A 20,192-nucleotide genomic window follows, 5' to 3' on the forward strand; every position below is an offset into this window, starting at 1 on the left:
TTATGTGCTCCACACCCACCCAACTGGGCGGCAGCTTTACAGTCATGTGCTCCACACCCACCCAACTGGGCGGCAGCTTTTCAGTCACGTGCTCCACACCCACCCAACTGGGCGGCAGCTTTTCAGTCACGTGCTCCACACCCACCCAACTGGGCGGCAGCTTTTCAGTCACGTGCTCCACACCCACCCAACTGGGCGGCAGCTTTTCAGTCACGTGCTCCACACCCACCCAACTGGGCGGCAGCTTTACAGTCACGTGCTCCACACCCACCCAACTGGGCGGCAGCTTTACAGTCACGTGCTCCACACCCACCCAACTGGGCGGCAGCTTTACAGTCACGTGCTCCACACCCACCCAACTGGGCGGCAGCTTTACAGTCACGTGCTCCACACCCACCCAACTGGGCGGCAGCTTTTCAGTCATGTGCTCCACACCCACCCAACTGGGCGGCAACTTTTCACTCATGTGCTCCACACCCACCCAACTGGGCGGCAACTTTTCACTCACGTGCTCCACACCCACCCAACTGGGCGGCAGCTTTTCAGTCATGTGCTCCACACCCACCCAACTGGGCGGCAACTTTTCACTCATGTGCTCCACACCCACCCAACTGGGCGGCAACTTTTCACTCATGTGCACCACACCCACCCAACTGGGCGGCAACTTTTCACTCATGTGCTCCACACCCACCCAACTGGGCGGCAACTTTTCACTCATGTGCTCCACACCCACCCAACTGGGCGGCAACTTTTCACTCATATGCTCCACACCCACCCAACTGGGCGGCAGCTTTTCACTCATGTGCTCCACACCCACCCAACTGGGCGGCACCTTTATAGTCACGTGCTCCACACCCACCCAACTGGGCGGCAGCTTTTCACTCATGTGCTCCACACCCACCCAACTGGGCGGCAGCTTTTCACTCATGTGCAGGCTGCACCTGCAGCCAGGAAATTTTGGATTCTTGGCTAAGATTCCTGGCAGTACATCAATATGAATGAAGTACTTACACATTTCTTGGACACCAATGATGGTTGCGACTTTTTCACATTCCATTATATAATGACGCAAAGCATGTAAACAGTTCTGCTGGCAGTTTACATTTAGTCAGATCTACATCAGCAGATGTTACGAACTCCCAGAGGTACTTGTAGCCGAGCCTAAGCCTAGCAGTGGTAATTATAATTATTTTTTTAGTCTTCTAACCTTACTGGACAGACGATCCGCATCTCTCACTGGGTTGAGATGCCAATACGGGCCAGAAATTCTTATTACATAAAAATTCGACGATTAAAAAAATAATTATGCTTACAGTCAGGCAAATATAATCCACCTACGTATACACTGTAAGGGGGGGGGGGGGAGTTAATTGCCCTATTTACGTGAATTTGTATGATAAAAATTCAGTTTTCGTAACAAAATATTGCCATCTCACGTATTTTTCCAAATATTTCAATGATTTTATTTTTTGGGGATATAAAATGGTCCCTTCATAAGTCACTAGAGACTGTTACCTTCAAGGATCCTTCACAAATCTCTGTACTCCCTAGAGATTATGATCAGGGTATATCGCTTCACAAGTCACTAGAAACTGTAGTCTTCAGATACCCTTCAGATAGAACTCCCTGAACCCCATCAACCAACCCTTGTTGTTGACTTGGGGGGGGGGGGGAGGGGGGCACTCGACGGATCAGATGCTCCCCAGCAGCTCGACTCTGGGGAAATGGCAAAAGGGGATGGGATCGAATCCCGACAGCCTCTTCAGGCCACGGACATGGCCAATGAAGCAGAAAGTATTTTGAAGGATATCATAACCGGAGGGAACCAGGAGGTGAGAAGATATGGAAGGCCTATTAAGGACACAGTTTCTAGAACCGCTTCCGTCGAGGGGGCCCCCCCTGCTTTATGGTCGACGTCCATGTGGAGAGCCTCAAAATATACCGGCCAACTTGTGGACGGTAACTTGCGAGGTCCGTAGCATAAAAGGCAGCGAGGAGCGGCAGAGCACACACCCACCATTATCCCGAACTGTATGGCCAGAGCTGCAGCAATTTAAGCAGCAAACTACATTATAACGTGTGAGGCGACTGTGGCCCAATAGAAGGTAAGCATTGCATCGTGACATTTGGTTAGACCTGATATGAGGCCCTATGGAGCGTCATCCAGTTGGGGAGAAGCCCATAAAAACTTAATGTGAACCACGGACGTCGGCCCGCTTCTTCGTGAATCCTATTAACTTCTCACCAATGTACCCCAAACACCTTCAAAGCATCCCAAAATGTCATCCACGACAAAACTCGAATCAACTGGCTCGAGCTTCCCATATCAAGCCCGAGAGAGTACCTTAAGCGACAGTACCAGTCGACACCTGATATGCCGATTGATTGATTGATAAAGATTAAGCCACCCAAGAGGTGGCACGGACATGAATAGCCTGTAAGTGGTACAATTTTTTTTTTGTTTTTTCTCAGTATTCTGAGGTTGAATTTAACCATCAAGCTGTTATCGCGGGGGAGGATACTGCTTCACAGTCTTTATGAGGGTGTCCAGCTGCTGGACACCTTTGTTGACCAGGAGAGTGGCTGTGTTGATGGCTTCAGGGTGGCCACTGCATGATTCAGGAACTCTTAAAGCTCTTCTAAGGTCATTGGTTGCTTCACATTCCAGAAGATAGTGAAGTAATGGCTTTTCTGTGACAGTTTGGCAGAAGATGCACTCTGTCGGGGTTCACCAATCTCCCAGTTGCATCTGTAACCTAGACGTAGTCTATATAGCCTAACTGCTATTTCCCTGTGGATTCCTTTTGGGATATTTAACCTTTCTAATTTGGTTGCCTGAAGATACCATGTTGCAGATGGCGAACCTTCAGCTATTCTCTGGTGCAGGTAGGCTTTGTTGAGATGTGAGTTTTTTTGGTGATGATGTTTTTTATGTTCTCTAGGCTGGGTTGAATTGTTTTATGTATCACTGGATGACGAGTTGCCAATTTAGCAATTTCATCAGCCTTTTCATTTAATGGGATTCCAATATGGGATGGGATCCAGTTTAAAGTTATGTTGAGTCCTTTGCCTTTAGCGACTGCTCCAAGATACAAAATGGTGGTAATTATTTCCACATTATCTTTCCACTGTTTTTGTCCTAGTATTTGAAGTGCAGCTTTTGAGTCTGTGTGTATGATTGCATTTTGAGTGTTTTGTGCAATCACATATGCGAATGCCTGTTGTATGGCAAACAGCTCAGTTTGGGTTGATGATACTAGTCCTCCCAGTCTCCAATATGCCTGAACGTTGGTCGTGCAAAGAGCAGCGCTAGCACTCTCATTTTCTGTGTCCACCGATCCGTCTGTGAAGATGTGGGTGGCTCCTGCTACTGCTATGCTATACATTTGCTCTTCTATTATGCGCCTTAGGATTGTCGGATCATAGGCAGCCTTTTTCATTGGGAGACTTTCTATTACTATTTTGAAAGTAGGCTCTTCCCACGGCGAGGAAGGAGTGTAATTTGGGTGTGGATGATCACCCTCTCTATCAAGAATCATGTTTTTTAAATGTAGTCTGTTTAGGACTTTTCCTGCTCTTGCAACCCAAGAGTTTCCATTGTTTTGGCCTAGTCCAACCACCGAGGCCTGCCGTACTGGGATTGGATCAGAAGAAATAATTATCTTACTGATAATTGTAGCTGTCCTTTGTGATATTCTTTCTTGTAGAGAGGGCAAACCCGTCTCCAGTCTAAGAGTTTCAAGCCTGGCTGATACGCCAGTCCCTTAATGCGATAATGTCCACACGCCAGACGAACAAAAGCGCCTGCATCTTTATATATAGTTACAACACCGCACTCCTACCCGGGTACGCATGGTATTAGGCAGGTGATGGGACCGCAGAACTGAAGCCTTACACGTTGCATTCAAGGTACAGGGATTCGTAAATACATACATACCAATAATTGACTTAATGAGGACACCCACAAACAAGGAAATTGGCACAACTGGAAGATCCTCTGTCGGTGAGAGCACCCTCTTAGCGTCTCGCTCTGGGACAGTGTCCACCGGCCCATTCTCCAATAATCGTTTACCAGTCGGTGACCGGAGCACATGCCCAGGGAGGCGCCCATAAGAGAGGCTCTGGCCTCCGTCGGTACGGCGAGAGCTTCCTGGATAACTGCTGCCAGTATAGATGGGCCCAAGGAAACTAGCTACATCCCGAGACCAGCATCACACGTATTGAGGAGAAACTCCTGAATGCTGCACGCACAACCAGGTGTTGACACTGTTAGAAGACTTTTTGAAAGACCCTTCACAAACCACCAGACTTCTCAAAGGCTTCAGGTTCGGTCTCTTCACAAGCTACTAGAGAATGTAGTCATTCAGGGATCATTTGCAATCAATTACAGACTCAGGCGTTACGTTACAAGCTTCCAGAGACCGTGAACTTGTGGCACTAACTTTCACGGACCCTTCACAAGCAACAAAGGGTGTGGTCGTTAAGGACTCTTCACAAGCCACCAGAGGATCTGGTTGTCAAGAACTCTTCACAAGGTACCAGAGGCTCTAGCCGTCAGGGACCTTCATTGACCACTAGATGCTGAGCCAACATGGACTCGTCATATGCTTCAGGCACTAAGACTGGCGATAACCATTAACACTACGAACGACAAATAAATGTAATTATGGTGTTGAAAAATAACTTGAACTAACCAACGTATTGTATATAATATATTTGACATTAATGAAATAAACTAATTTGAGTAACCTTTGTTGAAAAATTTAAATATAAACGTGTTTATATTTATTAAAGATATCATACAAGTCCTTTACTCACATATGACGTTGAGAGAAATGACGGTTGGTGGTGAAGGACCAAATAGTCCTGTTCTGGTGCAACTGTACACTCCCGAGTCGTGTATGGGGTCAACCTTCAGGTTCTTTTGTACAATCTCTCCAGACTTTTTGTCAGTTATGTGGTTGCCAGTCTGTAACACGTAAACAGAAGATTATAATATTCAAGTTGTAATAATATTACAAAGTGTTCAAAGTTTTACAAATTATTGGTTTTGGATATTTTCATAGTAGTCTTCTCATTGCGCACGCGTGTCCGTCGAGGGCTGAATTCAGCCCCTTCACAACCCGAAGGCGCTGACGGCGACGACCACGAGGGGGACGAGTAAATGTGTCTACCCGGAGGACAGAATGGCCCTGGGCCTCAAGGATATGGTGAATATCATCGTGGCAGTCCTGCAGATTCCGAACACCGGTTGCAACATGGGGCGGGAGGAGAATAGTGCCAACACTGGCATTCAACCGAGCGTTCTTGGAGACCCGAACAGGGATCTCGCCAAGGCAGGATAAGGCAGCCAAGCGGGAAGCTGCACCCTGAGAAGGAGCAGCAACGACACGTGTACCGAGACGAGTGGGGTTGAAGGTGACAGAGGCATCTACGGAATCAACAAGATGCCCATGAAGGGAGAAATCGTCAGGAGGCGCAGAATCAAGAGGGAGGAGATAAAAGTATTTGGCCCACGAAGCGGGACCAAACAAGGCTTGATAGGTTTTCGTTGCCTTGTGGGGTTGAATGTTAGAGACAGTAGGCGCTTCTGTAGTTTTATTGATTAAGACAACAAGGTGTATAACTGGCCAGCCGAGGTCCACCGACTCTGGGTCTGAGAGAGAGAACCGAGCCTGCTGGGAGCACGGCTGGTGACTGTCTAGCATGACGTCAGAGGCCTACTTGCCTGTGATTGGTTATGTCTCAATGGAAATAAAAGTGTGAGTATAACATAGGCATCAGAACGGGAAGGAATCAAGCGAGTGCAGCCGTGTCGAGGACGGCGTTGAGAACCCCCAGAGAGAGAAGGGTGAAAAGGCGCAGTAGTCACAACTAGAGACTGAGCCGTGCCAGGGGACGAAGGGGTCACCACCGGGGGCTTGGGGCTCGACCCAACCACAGAGGAGGGAGGGGAGCCGAGGGGAATAGTCAGGAGTGTCAAAGGAGGAGCAAGGTCGGGGCCCAATGCAGCGGGGGCTACAGAGCCTGTAGTCTTCCAATACAGTCCGACTCGGGGGCTTGGTCGCCCACCCCCACGAGCCTGAGAGGGTGCAAGAGGAACATTCAGCAACACAGACACGAAAAGAAACTTTCACTCACGAATGTGCCCCCATACCCACCATGGAGCCCAATTAGAGGCAGGACACCCAACAGGAAGCTATCGCCGATCATGCCGGGGCCTCCTAGGGGTGCGTCGTGAGTATACGCCCCACAAACGCCACCTTAAGAACCGTCAGTCCGTCAAGAGCGGGTTCAGCGACGAAAGGGGGATTGACAATAAAAGGTTCCCCCTCGCTCTCTACGCCGGGTACTACAGTTCTACGGGTGCAAGAGTATGCCTCCTCAAGCACCCAGGCGTCAAAATAGAAGTCCAAGGGAATAACCAAATCAAGCAAAAGGTCAAGAGAAAACGACAAGCCGATAAGATAAGAGGGGACGGGGGGGAAAACGAAACAGAAGGAAAAGGAAAAGTTGTTCAGCAAAATTTGAGAGGACAGCAGCAGGAGCACAAGACCACAAAAGAAAAGAAGACTGTCCCAAGGAGCATATCACACTCCGGCAGCCACCCACCAAGACCCTCCACAGCAGCAACGAGCTGGACAAGTAGTGGGGTCGTCCCCTCCATATACAATATATATATACAATATATATATATATGTCAATATATATATATATGTTGAAAATATAAATATATTGGTGAAGGGTATTGTCTGTTTTTTATTCTCCTCCCCCCCCTTTATTTATGCATTGCACTGCTGCTTGACACAAGGCCAATTCTTGAAAGGTTACTACCGACTTGGGGTCAGTTATAGAAAAAGAGGCGATAACACGCCCAGTTACTGCCCCATAGTCGACGTAACATAGGCCATGTACACAAAATATCATCAACATATCTAAACCATGGAATGATTCTTGGGGAATTTTTGGAACAAATTTCTTACAAGCTCGAATCAAGCCAACAATGAGATAAAGACATTTATAAGCGTGGGTACACCTCACTCTACGAGTCACCTAACACCCCATAATCGTAGGGAGCGGCGAAGGGTAGAGTGAGGAGATTGTCGCTTTACTCCGGCTTCTAGCCGTCTACCAGGTGTTACATCTTCCCTCTGGGTCAATGGAGGACCATCGAAGAGTTATATGCTCGAAGTTGAGTTCATCTGGATGTTGATTACTGGTGTCAGCTCCCAAATAAACACAACCTCCAGTATACGAAGCTTCCTAAGGTCATCATTGTGTGCGATTTTTTTCGTATCTTTCACGATACGATATGACAAGAGGCACCCACTATTGTTTTGAAAGTTACGACATTCACGTGAATATATGCTGGTTTACATTGTAAAGGTGTGGCCACGTCTGTGGAAGGGAAAAAATAATTACTTATCAGTGAGAAGTATTAGGTGATAAGAAACATGCTCAACCAGTTCTTTTCCGGCCGAGAATCGTGCCAGGACTCCCCGATTGTGAGTAGAGATCGAAGCCAACTGTTATTTGTACTTACCTTATTAGAGCCCACAGGTATCGTCCAATTAAGACCAATATAAAAATGTGGTGACTTGTTAGTAGAGCAGGTGAGGTGGACAGAGTGCCCTTCGACCACGTCGTAGCAACTCTCGGCATCACATTTCTCTAGGCGGTTGTTCTGCCAGGCATCAGGAACTTTCACCTTTGGACTATTCTCATAGGCCGCTGCAAAACCTGGTTGGGATGACAGGTGTTAGCTCAGCAACCCTACCTCATGAATAGTACATTGCAAATTTACATACAAAGGCCCCCCCTAAGACCAAAAATGAATGTACTAATAATCCTACCCACTTACAAGTTTTACTTGATGTCCCTTTTTCAATTCATAGATCCTCACCTAGGTTAAGTTAGGGCAACTTGATACACCAGTCTAATGACGTTGGGAAAACTGGGGAGGACTGGCCGAGCAGAGGGGTAATATGTATTGGCAACACATAAGGAGAACGACAGGTGTTGGGAGCTGGCAGACAGAGGGGTAATGTGTGTTGGAACTACAGATGTTATTAGCACACATGTTATTACCTATAACATGTGTGGTTGTGGTGGAGGCACGGTAGTGACGAGTAGTAGGGATGACGCCTTAGCAAAAAATAAATTATTTTTTAGTGCATTTGTCGCTAAGGCGTCGGGGGTTTCAGATAAATTTCCCATTTGTCAACACGCCGCCAGGTGTTCCACGTAAACTCTACGGACAATTATCGTTCGATTTCAAATACACTCATTTCGAGTTAAAGAATTCACACGAGAAAAGTAAGTAAGTAATTATCAAAAGAAGGCACCAAACCGGGAAGGCTATGTAGCACCAGCAAGTACACAAAATAATCAGAGGGCGCTAAATATCACCAAGGATGCCAATACGAGAACAAAAACGCATAAGGCGAACGATATCAAAAGTATCCGAGTCACCAAGAATTCTATCGAGGGACAGGTGACCGCGAGGGGCGGTCGGAAAGCAAGACACACGCTCGTCCTGGAAGTCAGGACATTCAAGAAGGACATGCACGACCGTAAGAGGGATGATGCAACTAGGACAATAAGGAGCAGGGCGGCGCTCCATCAAGTGACCATGGGTTAAGCGAGTATGGCCAATACGCAACCTCGCCAGAGCTGTTTCCCACCGCCGGTTACGGTGGAAGGAGGACGGCCACGAGGAAACACAACATTTAAGAGTACGTAGCTTGTTACCAGTAACAGACAACCAAGAAGCCTGCCAACGGGCAAGGACTGAGGAATGGATAACCGGGTAAAAGTCGGAATACGGAATGCCTTTGCGAGAGATGGGACAAGAGCGGACAGCTTCCTTGGCAGCAGCATCCGCACGCTCATTTAAAGACACACCAATATGGCTGGGAACCCAACAAAACTCAACCGACTTAAATTTACTGTGAACGAGAAACAGCCAATGCTGGATCTCGACAACTACTGGATGAACCGGATTAAAGGACCCGAGAGCCATGAGGGCACTACGAGAGTCAACAACAACCACAAAGGAAGACTGACAACGAGAAAGCAGGAGACGAAGAGCATAGAGAATAGCATAAAGTTCCGCTGTAAAGATGCTAGTCTCCGGAGGCAAGCGACACATATAAGTGCGATCAGGAAAAACAACAGAGTAGCCAACACCGTCCGCTGACTTAGACCCATCGGTGAAGACAGAAACGGAGCGGGAGTGAGAAGAAAAGTGCTCGAGGAAAAGGCGTTTTAGAACCGTAGGAGGGGTAAAAGCTTTAGTGATACGAGTCAAGGATGTACAAAACCGCGGAAGAGGGACCGCGGAGAAACAACACGAGGAGAAACATCAGAAATACGAACGGAAAGAGAATCCTGTAGGCGAGACAACCGGACAGAAAGAGGGAGGTGGTGAAGAGGAACAGGAACCGCAGGAGGGGTAAAAGTTAAAGCACGACAGAGGCGAGAGGAAGGATGTTGTAAGGACCGCGCAAGATAGCGAAGACAGTAGCGATCACGGCGGTCCTGGAGAGACAGGAAGCCAGTGTCAACATACAAGCTAAGGATGGGAGTCGAACGAAAGGCACCAGAACTGAGACGCAACCCAGTATGGTGCAAAGCATCAAGATGGCGAAGAGTAGAAGGAGAAGAAGACGAGTAAGCAGGGCAACCATAATCGAGCTTAGACAGGACGAGAGAGGAATGTAAAGCAAGGAGAGTGCGCCTATCTGCCCCCCAAGAAGTATGGGACAAGACCCGAAGGAGGGTAAGGGCCTTAGAGCACTCAACACGGAGGTAAGAGATATGGGGAGACCAAGACAAACGAGTGTCAAGAAATAACCCCAAAAGCTTCGCGGAATCTTTGTATTCAAGGGGATGACCATAAAGGGACAAAGAGGGACGAAGAACAACCCGTTTCCGCGTAAAAGTCATGGCACAAGTCTTAGAAGTAGAGAACTTGAAGCCATGACCTGTGGCCCAAGACGACACGGCATCAATGGCAAGTTGAAGCCGGCGTTGAAGGAGAGGCGAATCATCACCCTGACAACAAAGGGTAAGATCATCGACAGAGAGCGGAGAAGACACCAGAAGGAAGAGAGGAAAGAAGACCATTGAGGGCAACCAGAAAAAGAGTAGTGCTCAGAACACTACCCTGGGGCACACCTTCGTATTGCTGAAAAGAGGGAGAGAGAGCGGTACCAAGGCGCACCCGAAAGGAACGACGAGAGAGGAAGCTGCGGAGAAAGAGAGGGAGATGACCACGAAGGCCAAAAGAATGAAGTTGAGATAGGATATGATAACGCCAAGTGGTGTCATAAGCCTTTTCTAGGTCAAAAAGGACGGCAACAACGGAGGTCTTCGCAGCAAAAGCAGTACGAATATAGACCTCCAAGTTCACCAGGACATCTGTCGTGCTGCGGCACTTGCGGAAACCAAATTGAGAAGGGGAGAGGAGGTGATGGTGTTCCAGGAACCACATCAGACGAACGTTAACCATACGTTCAAAGAGTTTGCAGACACAACTTGTGAGAGCAATAGGGCGAAAGTCCTTAGGGGAAGCACCCAGAGACCCCGGTTTGCGAACAGGGAGGACAACGGCATCGAGCCAGTCCTCAGGGACTGACGACGACTCCCAGATCTGATTATGCAGACTCAGTAAATACTGAGACGTGCTCGGAGGGAGATGGCGAAGCATCTCATAATGAATACCATCGGAGCCCGCCGCCGTAGAACCGCAGAGGGCCAGGGCAGAACGAAGTTCAGAGAGAGAGAAGGGATCATTATAGGGAAGCTGAAGATGAGTGCAGAAATCTAAAGGACGAGACTCAAGGACAGGTTTACGAAGAAGGAAAGATTGGGGAAGATGAAGACCAGAGCTAACAGAAGAAAAGTGGGAACCCAGTTCGGAAGCGACCTGCAACGGGTCCGCCACAAGAGTATCATGGAGGTGAAGGACCGGAGAAACATCGGGAACGAACTTACCCGCTATCTTGCGGATACGCTTCCAGATCTGGGCCAGAGGGGTTTCGGACGTAATTGTTGAGACATAAGATGCCCAACATTCACGTTTAGCCGTACGGATGGCCCTACGGGCCACCGCACTCGCTTTACGAAAGAAAAGAAAAGAATCGGTCGTCTGCCTACGGCGGTGCCTCTTCCAGGCTGCACGCTTACAGCGGACAGCCCGAGCACAGTCCGCATTCCATTAGGGAACGCACTTCCGTGGACCCCGAGAGGAAGAGCGAGGAATAGAGCGGAGGGCAGCGTTGAAGACAGTGTCATGAAAAAGGAGGAGAGCGCGAGAGAGGGGCAGAAGGGAGAGGTCAGAGAGAGTAGCACTGAGGGAAAATAGGGTCCAGTCCGCCTTAGCAAACTGCCACCTAGGGAAAGAGAGGGAAGGGCGAAAAGAGAAAAAGGAAACAAGGATGGGGAAATGATCACTTCCATGGAGGTCATCAAGAACCTGCCACGTGAAATCTAAGTAAAGAGAAGAAGAGCAGAGAGAAAGATCAAGACAAGAAAGGGTGCGAGTTCGAGAGTCCAAATGAGTGGGCTCACCAGAATTCAGAAGAGACAGGGAAGAAGAGAGGAGAAACGGCGCAAGGAGGCGACCCCGGGTATTCGTCAGAACGTCACCCCAAAGAGAATGACGACAATTGAAGTCACCCAGCAGGAGCACAGGCTCCGGCAAGGAGTCTAGGAGGTGTTTCAAATCAGGAAGAGAGAGCGGGACACTCGGGGGGAGATAAATGGAACAAACTGTGTACCATTTCCCCACAAAGATACGAGCAGCAGAACAATTGTTACGAACCCGGATCCAGCGTCCGAGCAAGGAGCAGTAACAACTACGCCATCTGTGGGTCAGCTCCCGAAACCCCCGCCAAACGGACGACGACACCTAGTGAGGACAGCGTGTACTGGCCTCGAGGACCAGTTTCCAGTCTGGTTCAGCGCTCAACACCGCCGCTCCTGACCTCTGGTGAGGTGGTGCTCCGACGACAGCGCCATCTATGGACTGGATACGTCAGGTGTTTGTGTCTGAGCCTGTAAGTGTGGTGTTTTAGTGTCCCTGTTATTGATGACGTGTCTGCTTACAGAGCCGACCTGGGACCACTGTGTTGAAGGTGGAGTCAGTCTACCCGAGGCAGCCAGTCTCCATACTGTGAAGTTTGCTGCAGCTGTTGTGACGTCGTCCCCCCGGAAGAACACTGGTGTGTTAGCCTGCCAGTGGAGTGGCAGTGAAAGGATTTACCCGGGACCGACTGTTGGAGAAGATCATCCACTGGGGTATTGAGGACAGGAGGGTGATTTGTGATATCACACGAGACTCCTGTCTAGGGCGTACCCCTTATATCGTTCGTGGAGTGGCCGTACCAGCCTTGGTGGCGCAGTACCTGCCAGCAGACCAGCTGGACGTGTGGTTGACGGCCTCCACGACGGTGCCCCCAGTGGACCTGTGTTGTGGCTGACCTGTGGCCAGGGTAGGCTCGGCATTCTCAGAGGACACGTCTTGAGGCCACGAAGAAAGCACCGCGGACTCAGCACCTAGCTTCTTGATCAAGAGTCTTCAGCAGAAGACTAGATTGTGCATGATCCCCTTTGTAAAGTGTTAATACCCCTCCCCCTTGTGTACTTTTTTATTTTATATATTTAAATGGTGAGGGTACTAATTATAATATTAAGTTCTTAGCTTTCTTTCCATACTCCCTTTAAGTTACTTGCGTCACGGATCGCATCCCTTGAAAGCCTCTACTGGCTTGGGGTCGGATATATATCTTCCTCTAACGACATCAGAGTAAGAACCCCGTTGCGTCCCGAGAGGGCCGTAACAACAATGGAGAGGCGAAGGAAAAAGTAAAGGAACAAAGGGAACATCAGCCCGAATCAAGAGAGCAGAAAAATTAGAAGCCCCAGCAATGGCTGGGGGGGGGGGGAGAGAAAGGAATAGCCACGAAAACGACCAGGACGAGCACCAAGCATTGGCTCCTGGAGACAGACACAAAGGGGCGAAAACCGCGAAATCAGAAGTTGGAGTTCGAGGAAATTGGCGTAATAACCTCGAACGTTCCATTGAAGAATGGACAACAACGAGAAGAGAAAGGACAAAAACAGAGAACAAGGAAGAAACAAAGGCGAAAGAGTAACAGAGCACGTTAAAGAATATCAGGGTCGGGATCAGGGTCAGCAAAGTCAGGGTTAGGGGGCATGGGTAAACTGAGCAAAGACGGAGGGAAGGAAACGGGAGAACAGATCAGAGGTGGGCGGGCAGGGTCCGGAGGAGGAGGAGGAAGAGGAGGAGACAACGGAGAGGAGCAGTCAAGGACAGCAGCAGGAAGAGGGGGAGTAGAAAGAGGGGAGCGAACCCCAGCAAGAGCAGCAACCGAAAGGGAAGCAGGGGCCAAAGAAACCTCCATAGCAGGAACAGGGGGCGCAAGCACTGAAACGGGAGGGGAAGGAGCAACAGAGCCAGGAGGAGGAGCTGAGGAAGAAAGCGAAGCCTTCTTACCCGCCGGGGAAGAGGAAGGAGAGGAGCCAGGCTTACGCTTCTGACTTAAAGAGACCGGTGTCCCAGCAACTACGTACCGGGCAACGGATTCCAGTGTCTCAACAGGAGAAGCCGAACGAGAGCACACACGACGGCCGTTAGGAGAGCGATGGACATCCGCCCGCACCGACAGGCGGTGGGGAGAGCCGATAGATGGCGGAAGAGGATGGGAAGGAGGATCGGAGGGGGACGAGGAAGAAGACACAGAAGACACGACAGACCGGGTAGAAGGAAGGGGAACCCCAGACAGAGGACCAGGAGGAGGATCCGTCGGGAGAGAACCCAAAGGGACAGAGGAGGGGGCAGTGGGCGCATCAGGGTCCAAGGCCCGGAAACGGTTGTGAGTCTGAGGAAGGCGGGAAGGACGAGGAGAGGAAGAGCGCAACACGCGAGCATAAGAGATATTAGCATAAGGCGGGAGCCGGCGAACCTGGCGCCTCGCCTCAGGAAAAGATAAACGCTCCCGGTGCTTCAAGTTGAGGACAGCTGCCTCAAGCTTGTAATGGACACACGCACGGGAGAAGGTAGGATGGGCCTCACCGCAGTTGAGGCAACGAGCCTGGGGAGAAGCGCACTCCGACTTAGAGTGACCTTCGCCACCACACAAAGGACAGAGAGAGACAGTCCCGGAGCAGCGGAGGGCACCATGCCCAAACCTCCAGCACTTGTTGCAGAGCCGAGGAGAAGGAATGTACTCCTGGACAGAGCACCTGGCACCAGCAAGAATGACAGAGGGTGGAAGGGTCCTACCATCAAAGGTAATCTTCACAACCCGGAGGGGTTGACGGCGACTACCACGAGAGGGACGAGTAAACGTGTCCACCTGGAGAATAGAATGGCCCTGGGCAGCGAGGATATGGCGAATATCGTCGTGGCAGTCGCGCAGGTCCCGAACACCGGTCGCAACATGGGGCGGGAGCAAAATAGTGCCAACACTGGCATTCAACCGAGCGTTCTTCGAGACCCGAACGGGGGTCTCGCCAAGGCAGGATAAGGCAGCCAAGCGGGAAGCAGCATCCTGAGAAGGAGCAGCAACGACACGTGTACCGAGACGAGTGGGGTTGAAAGTAATGGAGGCATCCACGGAATCAATGAGATGTCGATGGAAGGAGAAATCGTCAGGAGGCGCAGAATCAAGAGGGAGGAGATCAAAATATTTGGCCCACGAAGCGGGACCAAACAAGGCTTGATAGGTAGCAGAACTGGAAGGAATCGAGCGAGGGCGGCCGTGACGAGGACGGCGGTGAGAACCCCCAGAGAGAGAGGGGTTAAAAGGTGCAGTAGTTACAACCAGAGAAGGAGCCGCGCCAGGGGACGAGGTAGTCACCACTGGGGGCTTGGGGCTCGACCCAACCACAGAGGAGGGAGGGGAGCTAGAGGAAGGAGTCAGAGAGGCCAAAGGAGGAGCAAGGTCGGGGCCCAATGCAGCGGAGGCTACAGAGCCCGGTCTTCCAATACGGACCGACTCGGGGGCTTGGTCGCCCACCCCACGAGCCTGAGAAGGTAAACCAGAAGAAGCCGAAGCAGGGGTAATCATCTTGACGAAAGAAGAATTCACTCACGAATGTGCCCCCACACCCACCATGGAGCCACAATTAGAGGCAGGACACCCAACAAGAAGCTATCGCCGATCTTGTTGGGGCCTCCTAGGGGTGCGTCGTGAGTATACGCCCCACAAACGCCACCTTAAGAAACCGACAGTCCGTCGAGATCGGGTTCAGGGACGAAGTGGGGATTGACAATAAAAGGTTCCCCTCGCTCTCGACGTCGGGTACTGCAGTTCTACGGGTGCAAGAGTATGCCTCCTCAAGCACCCGGGCGTCAAAATAGAAGAAGTCCAAGGGAAGAACCAGAACGAGCAAAAGGTCGGCAGGAAACGGCAAGCAGATAGGAGAAGAGGGGGGAGAAAAACGAAACAGAAGGAAAAGGAAAAGATGCCCAGCAGAATTGGAGAGGACGGCAGCAGGAGCACAAGGCTAGAAAAGGACAGAGGACTGTCCCAAGGAGCATCACACTCCGGCAGCCGCCCACCAAGCCCCCACACGGCGACAACGAGCTGAGCGGGGAGGGGGTCACACGAGAAAAATAATTTCAGAGATCTTAGACGTTTCTTATCAAAGCCAGGGCAAAGTCCGCTACCATCTTACCGAGAATAAAATCTACGGTCATAAACATTTTAGAACGTTTGCTTTAAGTAAAAATTGCTACTTACAAACCAGTATATTTCTATATAAGTAAAAAATTTGCATTACCAGGCTACATCAGTCATTAATTACCCAGCCTACCCCTCATACAACCCCTTGCGTTACCTTTCCTAGCACCCCTTTCCTTTCCTAGGGGAGCCGGTCGGCCGAGCGGACAGCACGCTGGACTTGTGATCCTGTGGTCCTGGGTTCGATCCCAGGCGCCGGCGAGAAGCAATGGGCAGAGTTTCTTTCACCCTATGCCCCTGTTACCTAGCAGTAAAATAGGTACCTGGGTGTCAGCTGTCACGGGCTGCTTCCTGGGGGTGGAGGCCTGGTCGAGGACCGGGCCGCGGGGACACTAAAAAAGCCCCGAAATCATCTCAAGGTAACCTCAAGGTAACACCCCCCTCCCCAACCACTGTGCCAGACACCGCCGTCAAGTCTATCATAATATCAGGTCAGCCCCTGCCCATATTCCCCTCTCTACCTGTTACCTTACACCCTCTACCTGTTTCAACTTTATACCCCCAATGTCACACCCCCCTCATCGTTGTTTTGACATCATACATTCATATTTTCTTACAGCTATTTATATATTTAATTTTTTAGACATCGTAATGTTAATTCCTTTACACTAAAATGAGTCGTCAGATTTGTTTTAGCAATTTTCATCAGAGTCCACTTTGAGACCAAAATATTTCATATTTTCTTGCACCTGCGTTCTTAAAGAGTTCTTACGGAGGAAATTCGAATATCAGTCGAGTCCAAAAAATGTTAGAGAACGCATATATAAGTATGGTTTCGCTACTAACAGACCTTTTTTTAAACAGTCATATTTCATATGTAAATCAAATCAAGTCAGTAAGCAAGTTCCAGCTCTTGTCCCCGCCTTACTATATCCCCTTTAACACTTTACTAACAGTGCAGTCCCCCCAAAAATTTAGTCATAGTAAATCAATTCAAATGTTGTTAATGAACTCAAGCTCTTGTCACCCACCTTGCTTCCCTCTCGTATCTTCTAGCGTAACAGAACAATTTCCCCAAATTTTAAATTCTTTGTAATTCAGACACGGTAAAATAGATGCAAACAATTACCAAACTCACTCTTGTCCCCAACCTTAGTTCATTTGTACAAGTTCTCGAGTACCAGGTCAACTTTCCCAAAATTTAAAGCAGACATACGTGTAACTAAAAGAAAAATAGTGTTTCCGAACTCTACCTTTCGTCCCCTGCCTTGGCTCATTTGTACAAACTCTTTATTATCAGATCAAATCCAGAGATTTAAAACCCAACTACATTTCAGACCCCTGTAAAATAAATCAAACAAATTACAGAGTTTCAGCTCAGGTCCTCCGATTTTAGTTCATCAAATTCAGATCAAGACACCCGCCAGCCTATCAGAAGTAAACATGTCACTAACGTGATAATATTCACAGTAATAAAATTTACACGGTCAGATGGCACCTTACCTTAAATACCCTTTGTTTACTCTGCTATCTTCTTGAGAGGTTATCTCGAGATGATTTCGGGGCCCAGTCCTCGACCAGGCCTCCACCACCAGGAAGCAGCCCGTGACAGCCGACTAACTCCCAGGTACCTATTTACTGCTAGGTAACAGGGGCATTTAGGGTGAAAGAAACTTTTGCCCATTTGTTTCTGCCTCGTGCGGGAATCGAACCCGCGCCACAGAATTACGAGTCCTGCGCGCTATCCACCAGGCTACGAGGCCCCTATCCACCAGGCTACGAGGCTATGTAATATTCGCACGGTCAAATCACACCTACCTTCCCCCCCCCCCTTACCTTCCCATCCATTACCTTCCCCTGCACCTTCCCCAACATCCTTGGCCTTTCATCTCTCCCTCTCCCCCTACACCCCCCCCCCTTCATCTTGCCCTCACCACCTACTCCCCTTTATCACTCCCTTCACCAACTTATCCAAACCTTCACTTATCATACTGTATTTGTATATTCTCGCCATATTCACTGTTCTTATTCTCTTCCATGTTTTCTTTGTTTACTCCTATGTTCTGCAATTGTTCATCATATGTTCTCTGTATAACTTTTATACTCAAGATTTATGTTCTCAGTGTTATTATAATTTTTTTTTTTTTTTTTTTTTTTTTTTTTTTTGTGAGATATATACAAGAGTTGTTACATTCTTGTACAGCCACTAGTATGCGTAGCATTTCGGGCACGTCCTTAATCCTATGGTCCCTGGAATACGATCCCCTGCCGCGAAGAATCGTTCTTCACAAGTTCAGTGTTAATTCTCGTCCATGCTATATGTTTTTTATCATGCTCCCAGTATGTTCATATTCCCTGCATGTTCACTATTCATCACCTTCTCTCACATGTTTTCTGTGTTTTGTCATGTTCCCCGTATGTTCACCGTGTTCATCCTCTTAACCTTCACATTATATATTCTTTGTTTCTTTTAAACCAATTGTTTATTTCCTTCAGTAACTAGTTCTGTTGACAAATATTATCAACAGCTTTACAGTTTATCCAACAAATCTAGTCAGTCACCCAGTTTTATTTACAAAACTGTCAATGTAATTCTCTTTATAAACTTAATATTTCTTACTGACACTTCATAACTTTATCCATCGTAAATCAACTAAAAATAGTCACATTCATGGTTTAACTAAATTATTCGTCAGTTAATGTTACAGTCACTACGGACCAGTAACCGGGTTCTTGATGGATGAACCTTGTATGCAGTAATCGATCCCCAAAGTCGGTTGTATTCTTTCAAGATTTGGTTATACAGTGCAATGAATAAATTATGGCGGGATAAACAAAACAATATTCCCTTCGCCAATGTATTTACACTTATGCTGTTAAAATATAATATAGATTATTACTATACTTATTTACATTAGTGTCGCTTTCACTCAGGACACTAAAAGTGCACACATGCAGTGTTCGTCAACCCCAGTGTTTCCACTCCCCCAGTAACGCGTCCAATCATACTGGGAAACACTGGCAAGTTCACCCTTTACGTGGGCCAGTCCACCGACAGTATCACGAGGTGCCTATACCCCACTATCGCTCTCCAGCCACTCACTGGCAGAGGACCTCAGCCACTTGCTAATCGGGGTCACAAAACAACCAATACATGGGTAGCGAACCCCTGAAAGAAGCCTCTAACGACCGCCTAGCAGCACTTCACAACAGGCACCTCACTGTCGTCCGTTTTTCTCCTAAGCCAATCCCGGGGTACGCCGATCTCTTCCAATGCTACGTAATCAGCAGCTAACACACTGCTTCAGATCGGCGCCGGCTTACTAAATCGTCTTCCAGCACCAAGTTCAGATAACGTGGACTCCCCAAGGTAATCTGCTGTCCTCAGTACCACTGCCTCCACACGTCACCTCTGTGGACACAAAACGTCATTGGTTAAATGGACTGGGGAAACCATGAGATAACACTCACTCACCAGGGAGTTGACATTATGCTCTGTAGCACAAGAGATGGCGTTGATTATGACCTGCCATCCACCAGAGGTCGCCCACAATGACCTCTCCTTCTCACTAGGGCAGGAAACAGGAGCCATTGATCGATACCACGCCACCACCAATAGGTGGCGTTGTCCATGAAGCGTCTGATATCAGGGGAAGTTTGAGTGCAGAGTCATAGATGGCTCTGGAATTGCTACTCTACACTCCGACGAAGGTGACGAGACAGCATCTTCTTCTTGAGGTTATCTTGAGATGATTTCGGGGCTTTTAGTGTCCCCGCGGCCCGGTCCTCGACCAGGCCTCCACCCCCAGGAAGCAGCCCGTGACAGCTGACTAACACCCAGGTACCTATTTTACTGCTAGGTAACAGGGGCATAGGGTGAAAGAAACTCTGCCCATTGTTTCTCGCCGGCGCCTGGGATCGAACCCAGGACCACAGGATCACAAGTCCCGCGTGCTGTCCGCTCGGCCGACCGGCTCCTTAACAGTAACAGTCAACTAAAAAATAGTCTGGATTAATCTCATTCAACACTGTTCTTAACTAAAATAACATTTTTCTCTTAGCTAAATAGTCAAAGGAAACTTTCCAACACCGTTCATAACTAACTTTATCCATCGTCAATCAACTAAAAAAATAGTCACTTTCATCATTTCTTAACTAAACTTATTCGTCAATCAACAGAAAATAGCCATGTTCATCATGTTTTCTTATAATTTTGTAAGTAAAATTATTCATCAATCAACTGAAAATAGCCAAGTGTAGCTTCGTTTCAATAGTTTCTTAACTAACATTATACTTCGTTTAGTACAAAAATAGTCAAAGGGAATCTTTTCAGCGCTGTTCTTAACTAAAATTATTCTTCCCCTCAACTAAGAATAATCAAGAGTAGTTTTGTTCAATACTTTCTTAATAAACATTATTCGTCAATCAACTGAAAAACAGTCAAATGTAACTTCTTTCAGCACCTTCGTAATAAAAATT

At 48.5% G+C, this 20,192-nt stretch overlaps 1 protein-coding gene across 1 annotated transcript in view; it reads right to left on the reverse strand.

Moving 5' to 3' along the window:
* Positions 1 to 19,305, reverse strand: part of LOC123762807 (uncharacterized) — a 214,287-nt gene extending 194,982 nt beyond the window's left edge. Inside the window, exons 1-4 of the mRNA XM_069332019.1 lie at positions 19,189 to 19,305; positions 19,038 to 19,110; positions 7,544 to 7,740; positions 4,819 to 4,969 (exon numbers count right to left, since the gene is read on the reverse strand). Of these exons, the coding sequence (XP_069188120.1) occupies positions 4,819 to 4,969; positions 7,544 to 7,740; positions 19,038 to 19,110; positions 19,189 to 19,305 (538 nt within the window). The remainder of the gene's footprint in view (positions 1 to 4,818; positions 4,970 to 7,543; positions 7,741 to 19,037; positions 19,111 to 19,188) is intronic.
* Between the last annotated feature and the right edge of the window lie 887 nt (positions 19,306 to 20,192).

Source organism: Procambarus clarkii, chromosome 27 (genome assembly GCF_040958095.1).
Source record: "Procambarus clarkii isolate CNS0578487 chromosome 27, FALCON_Pclarkii_2.0, whole genome shotgun sequence".
NCBI classification, from domain to species: Eukaryota; Metazoa; Arthropoda; class Malacostraca; order Decapoda; family Cambaridae; genus Procambarus; species Procambarus clarkii.